The following is a 17741-nucleotide window of genomic DNA, read 5'->3' on the forward strand; positions in this document are numbered from 1 at the left end:
CTGACTTCAGTGATAATCTCAACTGTCCCATCTCTTCTTTTAATTGTGGTCCTCTTTCACAGAAGATGCGTCCACTTTCTTAGCCGTGTCCATGGGTGTCTCAGAGCAAGTCTCTTCTCACTTGCAAGCGTGTTCTACTTCTGCGCTCCTTCGTCTCGCTTAGCTACCGACTGCGCACTCATTACTCCTACAACCTCCATTTTCTGGGGTCACGGAGCTTATTCCCATTCAAACGGAACCATAGATCCTGTACCTTAGATCCTGGACCGGAAAATTTTCTGCAACTCTTCATTTCGCAAGGTTCTCCCTTTCAATCAAGTCGTACTCAGAAACAGATCCATGTCTATCTCATAACTCAGCACGACTATGGCTGGGGTTTTTCATCGCAGAGTATTTAATATAGCTGGACTGAGGTGCAACCGAAAATGTTGACGAATCTGACCATTTTTTTCGATGTCTTTATCAGCGTTCCATTAGAAAGGACAGTTGGCTGTCGATAGTGTAGCGTCTCGAATGCATCCAGTCGCAGAAAAATGCAGAAAAACGATGTGATATGTGCGTCTGTCACATTTTTTGTAAAGCTCGCATCTTAAGCTCGCTGGGGATGGAATTCGAATACTCGGGTTCTTCATTTATTGTAAGCAGAAAACTTTTCACAGAAAGCGTTACAATCACGTTCTTACCCGTGTCCTGAGTGTCTCACTAAAAGCTTCTTCCTTGCAAGCGTCCAACAGCTTATTTGCTCCTTCGTCTAGCTCAATTACCGACTGCGTTGGCAATATTCTTTTAAGTTCACTTTTCTGGGGATGTGGAGCTGATTCCAATTTGAGCGGCAACGCAGATCACGGATCGGCATTCGTAAAAGTGTTCTGCAATTCTCCATCTTGCAAGCTTCAAAGACATTCCTTTGTATCCGTGTCTATTTCATAAGTTACCTCAATTATGATTGATATGATTTTTGTAGAGTACCCAACCTGGGCCGACCACTTATCACGTTGAATTCTTCTTCTGGCGGATATCTCCGCCTACATGCATAGAACATGTGGCCTTCAGCTCGCTGCTCTTGCCTCACACGACTTCAAAACTGCATCGGTTCCTTGCTGACTTTGGTGACCACATCAGTCGTCCGTTTCCCTCAGTCGGCAGCACCCCTATCGGATATTCGAGGAGAATATCATGTCTTCCTTCGAGTTGTTTTACACTCAGCATCACGTCGATTTCTTTTTCAGCAGCCACCACCATCAAAACATCCAATCGCCCATCCACAAAACAATATCCAATCTACCCATCCACTGCCGACTGTGCCAAAACAACTATTTCACTACCCGGATCTTTTCGACCCAGATAATTTTGATCCAAATGAAAGAAAAAGGTCTGAATATGAGCGCTCAAATGTTTATCTGTGAAGCTCAACAGTCTCATCTAATTTCGTTTGGACTAGAAGGCTGTCCCCAAACCCAACAATATAGTTTTGTTTCGGATACACCTTGTACGATTCGTCGCCCAATTCTAGCAGCCCACAATTGACCGTTCAATCTTTATCTTCGTCACGACTCCTATTAATGACCACCGACAGCTCGGGTTTGGCCCATGTGGTCCGCTTGTCGACTATGCTCGTATATGGCGTCTTAGGTTAATTGCCGTTCTTCCCCTTTTGCACCAACCCTCCAACTTTGCGCCAACCCTCCCTTCATCAAGTGCTCTTGTCACTTTGTTCGGTAGCCTATCGAACGTTAGGGGGACTGGTTGCATAGTATTTTTTTGGGTGGTTGATCATTGATCTCTTCTCGTTCACAAAAAGGCCATAGCGCTCTTCAAGTTCCTGAGCACTGAGGACTATATTGGAGTCAAGCTCGCTGTTGCCGACAACAATCAATGTGAACATTTCCTTGAAGCTTCGACCATCGCCCTGGTGTATCCAAGTGCGTCGACTTTTGGTTCTTTCTGTTCCTTTCAAATTTCCATTGAACCTCCGGACTGCGACACTGTACCCGAGGACCTCCAGCAAGCCTTCGAAAATCAAATTGCAATCTGTCAGATTGTCAATTTTGTTATGCTCTATTCCGTCACAGTCTCTGCCCTCAAACGAAAGCCCGCATTTTGCCAGCCCAATTGGATCTAGGTGCACTAGCTTCGCCTTCTGGCACTCTGAGATCGTTGGAGTGGACCAAACTCAGCAAAAAATTACTTTCGCCTAAGAAAGGACTAATCTCTTCGGGCAATTGCAACGAGCTTCTATCTCATGAATACAGCATTGTTCACTCTGAGTTCCGATTTTCTATCCTGCATGCTGAGACTAGTTAACCTTGGTCTAAGCAAGTTCTCGACAACGATGCCTGCTAGTTCCTCGGCTATAGTCCCTATCTCTAACTTCATGACAGTCCAGTCATGAATAACATCACCGTCTTCTGTTCGGCCACTGTAATTCCTCAGTTTATTTTGCTTTTGTGCTTTTTTATGAACCCAAACTAGTTGATCCAGTTCCTAATCTACCTTTCTTCCTAGTTGAGCTCCCAACAGAAACACATCCTCTAATTTTGCTTCAAAGAACACTTCGTTTGCTGCTGGACAGTCGGATGCAAGTTTTTTTTTGTGTTCCAGCCAATCATTCCTCCAACTCTCGTCGTTGCTAAATCCAAAGATCGTTATTGGCTCGATAAAAAAAGTCAACTCAGGAGCACCAAATTAGAATTAGAGGATTTGCTTCTCTCTTACTCTCTTACTTATCGGCACAGCAAAGTGATTCCTTGAATAGTGAATTTAGAGGGCGAAGGAGATTCCGAAAGGGTTAAATTGGTGGAAGTTATTTTGTACTGTACCGTGTTGCTTGCCCCTTTTAATCTTTGCTACTATGGCTGTATCTTTCGTGCTCGTAACCGCAATAATTTCCAAAAACAATTATTTTTAGATGAACTTAAGTCCAAATACAGAGAGCTATGTGTGGCCAGCACTTAATTTTAAAAAAGCAATAATTTTAAGATAAATGTTAGTTTGCAATTCAGCTCACTAGTACCTTCTCCCAAGAGAACTATAATCAGTAATTACTTGATCACTGACAAAATTGTTATCCTCGATACTTTAACTATCAATGCTGACTAAGTAACGATGAAAATCAATTAACACTTTTTTCAGTAAAAGCCTCAAGCTTGCGGCTCGACTAAGCTTTTTAGCTTGCTCATTTGTTTTCACTAACTCTGAAAACTAACTATACTCTAACTTAGTAACAATTACTTTGGAAAAAGGTAGGTTACCCGTAACTGTTCAGCTACAAAAAAGTTTAAGTTAGTTCCAAATATTGTTATGATTGTCCCAACAAGTCCTAATTTTACTCAGGTATCCTTGCGCAAAGTTCGAACCAAACGTTTTTTCCCTGATGACACTAGTTATGAATGCCAAGTTTATTCTAAGTTTTGAAATAAGCGGTGCAAATATCACGTAATTTCAGCTCAAAAATAATTTTTGCTTGTCCACACAGTTTGCGAGGATCACCCTTTAAGCTCAAATTTAGACCAAAAATTTCAAACTGGTTTTTCTGGACACCGAAAAAAAAACTTTTCCACATTTTAAGTGTCGTTCGATTCACTTCTGAAAGGGCTTTATAATGATATATCAAACGACCCGTTCCGATATTTATTTGCGGTACCTGATTTTGCGTGAAAACCAAAAAGAAAAAACTAAAGCACCTCCGGATACAAAGTTCCCCATTTTCAAATGTTCGGAACAATAACCAGTTATTGTGTACACAGGAAAAAAAACTGTTGTGGTTGTGGAAACTCAAGAAAAAATGTTTCGAAACTTTACTATAGTAATATTACAAATTGGTCATCCTTGCTCTACTTAAAAGGTAGGTCATTAAGAGGCCAAACTGTAAACTGAATAGGCGCCCAATTTGAAGTCTGTAAGTCTTTAAATGTGTTCTAAAGTGTAGTGGATCCCACATACAAAAATTTGCTAAATAAAGCGCACAAAAATATTTTGTTGGCACAGTAGTTTTGTCCTGGATTCAGCAACGAGCGAATATAACTGGTTGTTCTGTGTTCCGCAAGTGTAAGCGGATTCCGCTGATTTCACTTAAATTATACGTATTCCGCTAACAATTTAGGGTTCCGCTCAAAATTTGCTAAATCTGCTTGCAGTTGTGGATTCCACGATAGGGTAGATTTACTGAACGCATATATTAATATTTGTTTGTGAGTTCAAAAAGGTGTTCCGGATGCTGCAAATTTTGTTGCGGATTCTGCAAATGTTAAAGTGAGTTCCTTGAATTTACCTGTTTGTTGAGCGACTTTGAGTTTTTAAGCTATTTGCGGATCCAAAGCAGAAATTGAGATAAAAAACAGGCAACTTTGCAGATTCCGCAAAAAAATTGTTTTCGCTCTGTTGCTGAATCCACTTACAATTAACAAAATTCACAATTTGGCTTCGTAATGGCCCCAATAGCAGAATTACAGGCTATGTCTTCTCGGTACGGCAAAAATGTTATTTTGAATTAGCTTTTCAGAATCTGAATCATTACTGAAAAAGACTTATCTGATATGTCTGCAGTCTATCTGACGTTCAAATTTGTTGACTTACTTAGCGTGAAACGAAAAACACGGTGGACGTTTTGATTGTTTTGGGTTGGCTAATAAAGCTCGAAAACAATAAAATATTTTCCCACCGGCCGAAATCCTGCATCAAACAGTGGAAAAACCTCCGTTGCAAACCGATTTGACTAAGCACGAATGGCAAGGTAATAGTTCGTCGAAAGCGACAATTGGTAGAAAGTGACTATAGAGCTTAAAACTGCGGCAATTTGTAGAAAAGTCATTGGCAAGTGGCAACCGCTGGGTTCACATTCCACACGAAAGAAATAATTTGCATGAATCCAGGGGGCGGATCTAAAGTTTTCTCGAGGAATGGCTGAGTATCAAAAAAATTTGAATTTTTTTTCTTCCTTTTTATTGGTCGACCAAAATTGATTTTGCGAGTGCTCCCAGAACACTATTACGGCCCTTTTATAAAAAAAAATTCTGCGCCTCAGGCGATTTATTGAAGAAAAAAACAGGTCAAAAACGCGCCACTCCTCAAACTACACCCGTCCTCCTTAAATCCGCTCCTGCATGAATCATTCTCCTCGTCCTGCGTGTTTGCCGCTCATTTTCTCTATTTGGCACCTAGTCCGAAATATATTCTGGTTCAAAAAATTTCTTGACCAGATGTCTCGTTCGACGATTTATCGCCTCTTTAGTGCAAAATCACATTTGATTAGAGATACCGAATTGCCGTTGTGCCCTTAAACATAGTAGAATAGAGCGCTGAAAAATCTTCTCTTTTTCAGAATTAGTATTCTTTATGGTATGATAAATGGCTTGATTCGTTTTCACTACTGTGCGTCACAGGAGTTATCGGGAAGTTTTGATGGATCTTGTTAACAGTTCCTCCCCCCCCCCCCCCTATGGTTAAGCATATGCGAATTCGGTACCTTGTTGCGAATCTCCCCCCTATACTATTGCAATATAAGCGGGAGATTAAATGCGAACATTGGCGTATGGGCAAGTAATTTTTCGCTTCGGAGTGATTATAAACTTAAAATATTGTAGTAAAAAGCGCGCGCTTTTGCCAAGCATAAGAGTTGTTTTGCTCCCTTACAAGGAACCGCAGATTTGCTGTTGATTATAAATTCTATATTGAAATTGAAAATATATTTTTTGTGGGGTGGATATTGGGTGGATATTGTTGAATCAAACTCATGGAATTAGCTCGGCTCATGATGGATCCACTTTTTGTGCAACCCTTACTGAAAAGTATCTCATAGCAAAATAAACTAAGCATTTAGGGTAAATCGTTGCATCAATTTTCTATTATGTTTTTGCTCAAAATATTCAATATTTTCTTCGGATCACAAAGCTGATTGTTCCGATTGAGAAGTTGGAAAAGGTTGTGAAATCTTATCTTGTGAAGTTTTTTTTCTACTATTTTTTCTACTCTATTTTTGTTTTTAAAATTTTTTCTTCTGCAAATTAGATTTAATAAGTTTACTTCACACATTAAAAGTGACGCAAAAATATATAGTAAAACTACAGAAGTAATTGTTTTTCCATTGTTTTTTTTTAAATAGTTGTGACCGGAAAATAGTGTGCTACTTAAACATTAACCAATTTTAATGATTTGTGTTTAAATTTGCTTATGGGTGAAAATTTGAAATTGTTTTAATTTTAGTTAAGATCTTAGGACGATTCTTTTTTTTTCAATTACTTCTGAGATTCGAAATATAATTAATTCTAAGGCATTCGCGTTTTGTTTGACAGTACCTTCTTAAAGTTAGTTTTATTTCTGTAGTACTTTCTTAACAATGGCACCAAAGAGGAATTTTTGTTTGTGCCAAAGAGGAATTAAAATTTTAGGGATCTAGTAAAAAAAAAGTGCGACCAGAATTTGGCAACCATAATCGAGAGGGAATGGGTGCAATCGGCACGACGTTGGTTCGAAAATGATTTGATTTTTTTCCGTGAGTTTTGTACAAAGCATGAACCAAAATTGATCAAAATTATAATTTCCGCAAAAAATGCGCGCTTTTGCTGGCATAAAAGTTGTTTTGCTCTTTTACAAGGAACCGCTAATTTGCTGCTTATTATAAAAGATAAATTGAAAATAATTTTTTTTGAGGTGGTTACAGTTGACTCAAACTCATGAAAAGAATTCGGCTCATGGTGGATCTATTTTTTGCGCAACCTCAACTGAAATATTTCTACTAACGTTTTTTCTTTCGATTACTTCTGAGATTCGAAAACTGTTTATTTGCGCTTCTAAAAGCATTGCGTTTTTTTCGTAGTACTCTCTCAAAATTAGTTTTAGTTTATCAGTACTCTCATAAAAAATCTTTAGATATCTAGTACTAAATGGCGACCAGAATTTGCTACTAGAATTGAAAAGGAATTGTGCAATCTGCAAGCTTCTAGTTGGAACGAGATTTTTTTCTTTTCAATAATCAGCACCTCTTTTTGAATGAATGAAGTTCTGTTTTTCTGTTTTTGCTTCAAACTCTTGAATTTCCGATAATCTGGTATTTTCCAGTATCTGAAGTTATTGTCGACTCCAGTTAGCTTGATTTTCTGGCGCTAAAAATGATTTTAGACTTAAATTTCAGTTTAAATCAAGGGTAATAGATACTCATGTTTGGTCGCTAGTAGCATATGTCGCCTGAAAACAATCTGTCCCAACATTTTCCTTTAAGTTGTTTCCAGCTATGTGATTTAAAAGATGTGAGCATTGCTGTGACTTTTCCACTCAAATGCATACAAAACTCATACCCTCTCAAACTGGACGCCCCTCACCAACCAAAATGTCCCTGCTTTGTATTATATTATGACATCCGTTTTGGCCGACCAACCCCAAAAAAAAAGCCTTTGGAACCAATATATACTACTTTTGAAGAGAAAGCGCGCGCCGTCAAACAACGCAATTTTTGCGTCAAAATTTTCCAAAAAGTGTCCAAAAACGGCCTTTTTTGACCTGTTTTTATAAATATTTTGAAAAGTTTTTGAAATCCCCCCCAGAGAAAATTCTAGATCCGCCCTGGTTTTGACTAAATTTTTAATGCTTTTATTTCAACCAAATTTACTTATAAAAACTAACAAACACTTTGGTTAAAAATGCTTTTTTGGGTTGACAACGAAATAATAAGTACAGGAAATTAAGAAAAAAAAGATCCTAGTCCATAGAAGAAAAAAGAGAAACTGAAACAAGTTTCGTCTTTTTAAACTACTTCGGTGTTATGATAGTTTAATGATGTTTAGACAAAAACCGTGTCCAACATAATTTTAATGTTTTTCGGAAAACTGTAACAAAAGTTTAAGGTTTTTTTTATTTGCAAATATTTTGTCTTTATTACGCGCGTTTTTCTCCAAAACTTCCACAAACAGCTGAAATCGAAATATCGATTGTCTCGGCATATCCGTAAAAAAGATATAGTGAGTTTGCAAACTGGAAACAAGACTGCTCGTATCAGGGCGAAGCCCTGAATGTTCCGACTGCCTTTTAAGGTTTATGGAGCAGCAGTAATAACATTTAAAAAATTAAATGAAATAAGAAAAAACGAAATTTTTTTTTATAAAATTTGAATTTTTTATGAAAATCATCCCCCCACACGCCATATAAAGTACAAAAAGATAGATTTTGTTCCTTCAATTATGACAAATAAGCTTCGCTCAACCAATTTGGAACGATTTATAAGACGGATTAAACCTCGGCTTACGCGTTAATAGCGCGAATTATATCGCGCGTTAATTGTCCCAAATTGGTCAAAATGGCCAAAATGGCGATCTTTAAACCCTCATAATTTTACGAAAAATGATCACAGGTGAAATATCTTTTCAAATTCAAGCTCAGGACAACAATACCTTTTGAATGATATTAAAAAATTCCGTCAAAAATTTCTAGTTAAAAAGTCGAAATTTGTATGAAGAAAAAAAAAACCCACCCCGAGCACAAATATTCCGTTACTTTCGTATCGAAAGTCGGAACAATAAGAACAACACGAGAATTCATCTGAGCGTTGAAAATTGCACTAAAATGGATTAGGTATTATCCAATTATCAACTGCCGCATTCAAGAGCCTACAATAAGTCATACAAGGTACATTCATTTTAGGTAATTTGGTTTTGAAAAAAATTACAAGGAAATTTTTGCTGGCAAGTTAAATGTTGAAAAAAACTATTTGCTATGTTAATGAAAGATTTTGAGGACATCTTGGTATTTTGTATTTTGAAAAATAGGTCAACATTAAGTTTTTTTGTTCGCCGGTAAATCAGAGAAAAGATAGATAAAAAACGTTTTTTTTTGTTGCTGAGCATATCCAATACTGAGTTTGGCCTGCATATTTTGGACAAGTAAAAGATAAGTATTTCAAGCTTTTTCTTATAGTACCTCAATGAACAAAACATAACAAGACTGCTTGTATCAGGGCGAATGTTCCTACTGTATTTTAAAGTCCATGGACTAGTATTCGGTTTAAAGAAATTGGATGAATTTTTTAAAAATAAGTTTAAAAAATTAAAATTGTTTTTTAAAGACATTACCCCACCCGCTATATAAATTACAATTCAACATCATTCTCATTTTGCAATGTGTCAAATAGATCAAAAAGCATGTCTCATTTCAATTTGTAGCAATTTCTGAACGGATTATATCTCCATTAAACTTTATCCAGCATTAATTGTCCCAAATTGACCAAATTGGCAATATTTAGACTTCCGTAAAAAAAGATTTTGGTCTTTTTAAAACTTTGCTTTATGCAAAGTGTATCGTTTTGTACTACATGGCGCGTGAGGGGGGCAATTTTTAACAACAAAAAACCTTAAAAAATTTGAAGTTTTTTCTATTTTTTTAAATAAACTTCAATATTTTATAGCGATCTTTTGTCCATCGACCTTACAAGGCAATCGGGACATTCAGGGCTTTGCTGTGATACGAGCAGTCTTGTTGTGCTGATGAGAGCAAGAAAAGTTCTTATTTTGCCCGAGGGAAGTCAATTCTCCTGTCTTGTTTCGCCTGTTAATAAGAGCACCGTCAAATGACCGCAGGTGATATTTGGACATCAAACATCTTTTGCGATCGGTCTTTACACTCAGTCGATTAATTTTTCACTCTTGTTCCTCTTCAATAAAAAATCACGTGTTAAATAAGGGAGTTGTGCCATCACCAATATCCGTTTACCCCCTTTTATCATTTATAGGTTTTGCAAAATTGCATCTTTTCCCTTCCAAAAATTCAAATTAGGCTCGAAGTAACGAATGCACGCTCCAATTGAAGCAGCTGGATATTTATCAATTTAGTCGTGAGTGTTATCTGTATTGATATTTAGACACGGTTGCCGTCATTTCTTTGTTGAGTTCATTGATAAACCGGATATAATATTGCTTAATTTTTCAGAAAATTTAATCGGTAGCTTTTTCAAACAGTTTGAACCAGTTTGAAATGACTGGTTGATTTAAGAACATGAATATTTCAATGAGACTAAAACGTACCACTACTACCAACCCTCCTCCAATCATTAATTTTATGGTTCCATTAATTTAAGCTGTAGTATTATCTGATCAAATAGATAAATCGAGCCTTAAATTAGGAAAATAAAGCTTTTCAATTTCTGGATTTGTTTTTATAACAATTCACCCTTTGGCTAAGTCTGATTTTCATTTTCGTTTTTTTTTTCTCTAACTTTCCTTCGTTTTCAATTACTAACTTTCCTTCGTTTTCAATTACTAACTATTCTTCGTTTTCCATTACTTTTCAATAAATAGAGCATTAGAAGTAATGAAATAAAGTGGCAGAACTCTTCAGTTTGCGTTTTCACCCGGTGGCAACTAAAATTTCCGTGCCCTGATTTCCTTGCTTTGTTTGTATGGGCTAACTAAACTGATTATAAGTTTCGATCACTTCACTAATATTACGTTATAGCGATTCTTCCCAAGAGGCACTTTTCGGTTGCAAAAATTATTCGTTGTTGCGAGATATGCACAACTATGAAAGACTCTCTCTGAACGCCGGAAGATAAATTCACGAATTTACTGAGGTGAATGGTCAAAAATACTTTATGCTCATTATCTTATTTTGAAAATTCATTTTTGTGAAGTTTTTTATTATCGACAAAACTTATCATTTCAAAGCCCTTACATAAAACAACTTTGAAAAAAAATCCAATTCCAAGTCCCCTTAATGATCTTAGAGGCTTTTATTTGGCCACTGGGAAGCAGTCTGTCGAAAACATTTGTGTAAGGTTGCCCAGAGCATCTGATTTAAACGATATGAGCGCTGCTGTGATCTTGCGACTTAAAGATAAACATAATTCAGACACCCCCCTTGAAAACCAATTGGGCTTGACGAATCATGGAGAACCAAAGTAAGCTAAACTTATTAATGAAAATCATTTTGATTCAAATCTAGCAGACTATAAACTAACTGAATATCTAAGCCAGCTTTGACTTTTTTGTTTGCTTGAGGAATCAAAATTTTGCAACAGGCATTGAACCTCCAAGACCAATTTTGAAACGTTTTTGTTTATCGACCATTTAATCTTTTGGTATAAATACCATTTTTTAAATCATGAGCCTAAGGAACAAAGGAAACGAGAGGTTTGGGGAGGAGTGTTTTCATCGAGTTGACGGAAGAATTATTAAATTTAGGATTTGACGAAAGCTTTTCGCTCAGTTGAAATTACAAAGGTTGTTTCAATCTGCTCAGAACTGGATATGACACAATCTTAAAATGTCTGGACAAAAACCATAGCAAAAAATAATAGCTTTTTTCACTTGGCAACAAGATGTCAAAAATGCTTTCATCAACAATTTGCTTTTGAGGCATTACTACAAGCGTTTTTCCCTTCAGTTCCACCAACAGCTGAAAATTAATTGTCGTTAAATTTCCCCATGAAGTCTTATTGACTTCGCAAAATAAAAATTGTGAATGCTAAAAACTCGAAAACTTTTATCTCAGCGTATAAAATTATACAAAGAATGGAATATACTATTATCCAGCAACCAACTGTCGCTTCCAAGAGCTTACAAAAACATCCAGCAAGGTAAGCTCAATTTGTGAACTTCGACATTAAACATACCCTTTGTTTCACGGTTTTTTTTCTTACAAGCTAATTGTTGAATATGTTTCAGTCATAAAAAAAACAAATTTTGATGTTTTTGCCGAAATTGCCTAAATGCCAGATTGGAATATACAAGGCCGATATGTTGCCTTCTTTTAGCACGCGTAAGTGCAAATTAAATCAGTCTAAAGTGAACTGAGGCCAATTTTGTGTTTTTAATAAGGTACGAAACGTTAAAGTCATTTCTTTTCCTTTTCCATACTGCGTAAGGTTAGAAATGGAAAAAAACGATAAGAAACGAAATCTAATTTTTTGATAATTTTGGATTTAAGAAGCTGCCTTGACATCATGACGTACGAGCAACCTTGAACTTTAACACAAAAGTTAAATCAAAGTGTTTGTTTAAAAGTGTTTATCTGACAAAAAAGCCCGAGAATAAAACGAAGTCAGGTGCAGAACGGATCGAGTTTTCAGATATTTTGCCGCCACTAATTACCTAAAACCTGCACGCAATTTTGGAAACATCAATTTAGTAAAAACAGAACCTGCTTTAAAAGTTATATTTAATTTTTTTCTTGTAGCCTCAGTGAAACAAGTGAAATAACTATCCGAAACAAAAAATAAGTAAAATTGAATATTTTGAAGATATATAAGAAAACCTGCAGACAGAATATCCCTAAAATTACACCATGAAAAAATTTTCTGCTCATCAAAATTTCTTGTTGTGTTTTCAATTTCGCCCATTGCATTTTAGCTGACACAATGAAAATTTAATTTAATGTAACTTTAGTTTTTCTGTCTCCTGAAAATAAACAATATTCAAAAAACAAACTTAAGCTTCTGAGAAAGGTGACTATTTCAGTTCTTCGCTCCTGAATGATATTCAGGTATCACCATTAAAAACATTACTTCTTGAATTACTGTCTTTTTCTTCATTGTGCCAAAAATTCATTGAGTCAGCTTAGATAGCATTATTATGGTATGGTATGTTAAATAAGACTTAAAATAAGAAATAAGATGCAAGCAATTTTTTTAGCATCTAGAAGATAAAATTATTGTCCAACTTGAGCCGGATATTGTGTTATATCAACAATATAATTCGGATTTTTTTGCCGAGAGTTTTTGAATAACCAACTTTGTAAAACAAAGCCCGCTTCAAGTTAAAAACATTTCAGTTTTCTGAAACTTTAGTGAAATTACAATCCGAACAAAAAATCAAAGCAGTATTATCCAAAACAAAAAAAATCCTTATAACTGAAAGTTTTGAACATGTATAAAGAGACAGAATTGAATCAAAAGAAATTAAACTAAGTTTGGCGACACGAAGACAATTCGATGTCGAGTCCTAGACCAAAAAGATCATACCCGATTGGTGGCATTTGTGGGTATAATTGTTTTTGGTCTTACGTTGTTGCTTTTCGAGATGCTACTAATTAGGTGAATTTGCTATGTAATTTGTCAGAAAATTAAAATTACTCCGAATTCAGCAGAACCACAAAACACTCTATGTCAAATCATCATCACTCAATAAAGGATGCCTGTGTAGTGTCGGTTCGTTTGAATTTTTTTTTTCGATCTTGAATTGTAGTTTTTTGAGATGTTACTAAAAATTCGCAACTGAAAAGTGCCCTTTTCGTGCCGTTTTATTGGCAACATTTTTTTGGTCACGCGTTTTTTTTCCCGAAATTCTAATGATTGTCAAATTGAAAGCAAAATATTGGCTACGTTTTGTCCTTCAGCTAATCAGTTGCGAGAATTCTCAGAAGCATGAACGCGCTTGATTGACTAAAAGACAAAAAAACGGCCGATATGTAGGGTCTTTAAGGTAATTTTTGTTCAATTAAACTTAATTGCGTCAGCCCAAATACAATAAGAAATTCTGAGAAACTTTTGATTTAAAGTTTGTGAGTATTCTCAGCCCAAATACAGTAAGAATTTTTTGATTCAAAGTTTTCATCTGAAATACCCTGTTTAGGGAGAATCTTGCCCTTAAAAATAGCATTATTATGGTATGGTATGTTTAAAAAGACGTAAATAAGTAAAAAGTAGCTCGAATTTCTTAAGCACCTATAACATAATAATATTTTCTAACCATTCGGAATTATCTGATTCCTCGTGAATAAAGTGATACCCGGTATCATCTAATGGGAAAGCGAAATAAAATTTCTAATTTCACGCCGTGTTTCCAATCACATAAAATTGATTTGTCTGAAATTTTTGAGCAAAAAAGTTTCCAATTTTTTCACATTTTAACTATCTGATTAATAAGTTTTTATATCCAACTTTTTTCCTTTGTTTTTTTTCTGAGCTGGTAGATAAATTCCGCCAATTAAAAATCCGCTCTTTTGCATCGTTGAAGAAAGATTTTTGTTTCGTTTTCATTGTCAGTTCGTGTACGCGAAACGCATTATGGGGTTTAAATCATTATTATGTTAACAGTGGAGGGGAAAGAAAGTCACCCGAGCCGGTGACTGAACAAGTGCTAGAAAACGCCGGATTGCCCCAGCATCGGATGTTTCAGCTGGTCAAGGAATTAGCTGAGTACGCAACTCCTCAAATACTTCAACTGCCATCTGTACTCGGGTTTTTGTGGGTACTAGTTTATATAGGCTTTTTTTCTTTAACGTGTTCGCAAATGGTTTTGCTCATACAAAACTACTTTACATACCCGACTGCGATTAGTATCAGAGTCGTGTTTTCTCCGTATTTGGACTTTCCAGCTGTGACAGTTTGCAACGAAAGTCCTCTAAGGAAAACGCGAGTACTGCAAGACAGGCGCTATGAAGACCTCGCTTTACTTGATGATTATATAGCCAGTAAAGTTCTGCTATCTTCCAGTAATGGCTCGGATTCAAAATGTAAGAGTAAAAACGATTACAAATGCCCCTTTTCGGGAATTTGCATACCTGAAAAATGGATTTGCAATGATGTCGTGAATTGCGACGATGAAAGTGATGAAAAAAATCCAGACTTCGACTGTGCTAAAATCAAGTTGGACCGTGACGCTAACTTGACAACTGCTCAAGGTCATTGCAATTGGCCTTCGTCGATGTGTCCAGAACAAACTTGCGCGACTGCGTGTGATGGTGTTCCGGAGTGCGTCGAAAGCAACCACTATGACGAAAGTGACTATTTGGGATGTGACGTAAAAAGATCAGAACGGAGTGCCGACCAAGTTCCAAGTCAGAAAAGTTTTCTTAACAAATCTTCGGAACATCGTTCGTTTTACCGACAGAAAAGAGACGGTTACAGTAATTACTATGAAACTTTTGATCCATTAGATTATTTCTCTTTTTACTTTAAATCAAATAATAATCGTGCCGCATTACGTAATGCTCTAGCCTTTGACCAAACTTTAATGAGAAGTTATGGATTCCATGCCAAAGATTTCTTAATTCAGTGCTCATTCAACCATCAAACATGTGATTACTCCGATTTCAAAACTTTCCAACACACTCATTTCGGAAATTGTTTCACGTTCAACTCAGCTTTGTCGGAAAACAATTCGAGTTCTTTCAGAAATCTAACTTCTTCCAAAACGGGCGAGCCCTACGGCTTCAAATTGACTGTGTTCCTTGATGTTAACGAGTATATTGGTCTAACGGCGCCTTTAACGGGAGTTAGGGTTGTCACGCACCATCCAAAGTTGAGCCCGAATATCTACAGTCAGGGTTCTGTAGTTGAGGCGGGAAAAGCTTTACTAATGGGTCTAGAAAGAAACGAACTGGCCAAAATGGGCGGGAAATACGGAAACTGTAGCTACACCTGGCCGGATTTCTTGAACTTAAATCAAAATTTGAAAGGTTCACTTCAATTGTATGACTTATCAGACTGCCAATTTTACTGCCGACAAAACGCTTTAGCTTTGCGATGTGGTTGTATCGACAGCTACACTCAAGACTTCAGGTCTTTTAGATTTCAAGCAAAAAATATTGACAGAGCCAAGTCGAATTATCGATTGCCATTTTGGTGGTAACAAAATAAATATTTAAACACTAAAAATTCCGTGCACCCTCAATTGCCTAGTTTTTGTTAAAATTGGTACAAAACCGACTTGGCTTTATGACCGGATAAAGGCTTTTTTCTATCCTCTCCCTCAAAACACTTCCGTTCTACTTTTTGCTTTCATTTAATCAACCACATGCTATTTTAAAAACAAAGGGATGTTTTTAGCGTCTCGTATCCTAACATTATAGCCAAATGACTTGCCTCAATTCAATTTTGAATAATTTTATCCGCCGCTTGCGCGTGTTATCAAAACGCAATATACCGCTCGTCTCAATATAACTTTACATAACCCCCATAGCTTACAAAAAATAATCACTGGTAAAAAAAGTCAATACAAATTTCGTCAAAAACGTTTAGTTAAAAAATTTAAAAATGACTGAAAATAGAATTGATTCTGCGACAAAAAAATAAAGCAAGACTGCTCGTATCAAGGCAAACAGTTGAAAACGTTTTACGGTCTATAGGTTAGTGTTCGCTTTAAGAAAATGCTGAAACTTTGTGTAACCAATATTCCTTGAAAAAGAATTGGGAAATTCAAAAGTTTTTGCTGTTATCTAAGCACGCTTGTTTGTCATGTATGTATTTTTGCTTGAACTCAATCAACTTCAGCGATGACGAAAACATCAACGAAGCCTCGAGACACTACTGCGACAGCTTTAACGACACGCAACGTCTCTGCCGACAAAGTATCGAAGATGACTCGGAAACAGGAGTGCTGAACTGTCCATGTCCGGATGCGTGTTATACGGTGAACTACTGGACCCAAGAGTCTTTAGCTTCATGGCCCAGTGATGTTTACTCGCCATTCTTAGTGGAACAACTGCTAAAATCCAAGTCACCTCAGGTCCTTGTTGTCCTTTGGAAACAATAAATTTTGAGAATGAACCTGTCCACCTGTCAACTAGCCTGCCAATGGGGGGAGCAGGTCACTAAATTCTGGTTGCTAAAGTTTTCGAAAAACCCCCTTTGATACTACTTCACGATATCCATTTTTTATTGACCATAAATTAGAATTTTGGTCAAAATGCTCCAAAAACTGCCAAAAATCCATTTTTGGTCTGTTTTCAAAAATTTTCCTGCACGCTGAAATTTTGCCAAAATACAGTCTTTATAGGTTTTTAGGGGAGCTCAGAAAATCAATGTGGTGAACCTGAAAAAAAGTCAACAAAATTTAAATTGAGAAAAGTAATGGCAATTAAATTATAATAACCATTATTTAAAAAAGTTGTGAAGAGAATAAATTTAAAACCAGTGAAGAGGACAACACTGTTTCCGTGCAGGTGCACAACTTCATTAGGGAAGTTCTCTCGCGCTCCAATATTTCAAACGAGGATCTGTCTCGGGAATTGAGGAGGAACTTTGCCCGCATCATGGTGTACTACGAGAGAAACAGCTTCGAGAAAGTGTGGGAGAGTCCCGCCTATTCCGTAACAGGGCTCCTGAGTGACATCGGGGGCAATATGGGTCTGTGGACGGGTTGGAGCGTCATGGTCTTCTTTGAACTCCTTCAGTTCTTTTTTAAGCTGGTTCAACTTTGCTGTTGATATCATTGGCCTAATGATACTCTCGGTTTTTTCGAGGTATGAAGTCCGTCTTTCGCTGTTTTCCAGTTTCCCACTTTATCTTACTAATACAGCATAAACAACATGAAGTTGTTCATAATTTATTCGGTGTCCTACATTTTAATACCGTACAATTTAACACCGTAAATTTTAACACCTAGTCATTTCACTACTAAACAATTTAAATCCTATTTTCCAGTTTAAAATCGTACATTTTAACAAGGCAACAAAAAGTAGGGAGTGAAATTGTATGGTGTTAAGTTGTTTAGAGTTAAGAGGGGGACCGTTCTATCAGCTATATTCAATTCATGTTAGTGTATCTGGCATTGCACCAGCTTGCATATACGCCTTCCTTTCTTACAAAACCGGAAAACCTACAATCACTTTTTGCAGGCGTTAATTGATTTAGCACCCAACTGCCGGCCTGAAAATTTTTTGTTGGATTTTGAGCAAGCTGCTCTTCAGTCCTTCCAAAATTATTCCATTCCCCGAAGCATTGTTATCGGATTGTTTTTCCATCTCTCCCAGAGTTACATGAAAAAATTTATTGAACTGAGTCTGAAAGTGACCTGCGAAACGAATCACGGTTTCTCGCT

The 17741-nt window shown here is 36.6% G+C and overlaps 3 protein-coding genes across 4 annotated transcripts in view; all 3 read left to right on the plus strand.

The window, feature by feature from the left end:
- LOC134841275 (rho GTPase-activating protein 18-like) overlaps positions 1-17741 on the plus strand; it is a gene marked incomplete in the record, with an annotated part of 195183 nt that overhangs the window by 34118 nt on the left and 143324 nt on the right.
- Positions 1-17741, plus strand: part of LOC134841276 (prolyl 4-hydroxylase subunit alpha-1-like) — a 538710-nt gene that overhangs the window by 34109 nt on the left and 486860 nt on the right. The gene's annotated exons all lie outside the window — the stretch shown is intronic.
- LOC134842661 (degenerin mec-10-like) lies at positions 9432-17360 on the plus strand. 2 transcript variants are annotated; one of them, XM_063859105.1, is made up of 4 exons: positions 9432-10879; positions 14015-15481; positions 16193-16427; positions 16864-17360. In XM_063859105.1, exons 1-4 carry the CDS (start codon positions 10785-10787, stop codon positions 17125-17127), a joined length of 2061 nt encoding a protein of 686 aa, XP_063715175.1. In that variant the 5' UTR covers positions 9432-10784; the 3' UTR covers positions 17128-17360. The 2 variants fall into 2 exon arrangements, with proteins under 2 accessions (XP_063715175.1, XP_063715176.1); XM_063859106.1 differs by lacking the exon at positions 9432-10879 and adding an exon at positions 10990-11557.

This window comes from Symsagittifera roscoffensis, chromosome 3, assembly GCF_963678635.1.
Source record: "Symsagittifera roscoffensis chromosome 3, txSymRosc1.1, whole genome shotgun sequence".
In the NCBI taxonomy this organism is placed as follows: domain Eukaryota; kingdom Metazoa; phylum Xenacoelomorpha; order Acoela; family Convolutidae; genus Symsagittifera; species Symsagittifera roscoffensis.

What these genes read in the sequence shown, in the direction of transcription:
- LOC134842661 (XM_063859105.1), top strand. Translation starts at nt 10,785, where the DNA reads ATGAGCGCTGCTGTGATCTTGCGACTTAAAGATAAACATAATTCAGAC. An exon ending in ACGAATCATGGAGAACCAAA is followed by an intron (nt 10,880 to 14,014) that starts GTAAGCTAAACT and finishes TTATGTTAACAG; the next exon opens with TGGAGGGGAAAGAAAGTCAC. An exon ending in TAAAATCCAAGTCACCTCAG is followed by an intron (nt 16,428 to 16,863) that starts GTCCTTGTTGTC and finishes GTTTCCGTGCAG; the next exon opens with GTGCACAACTTCATTAGGGA.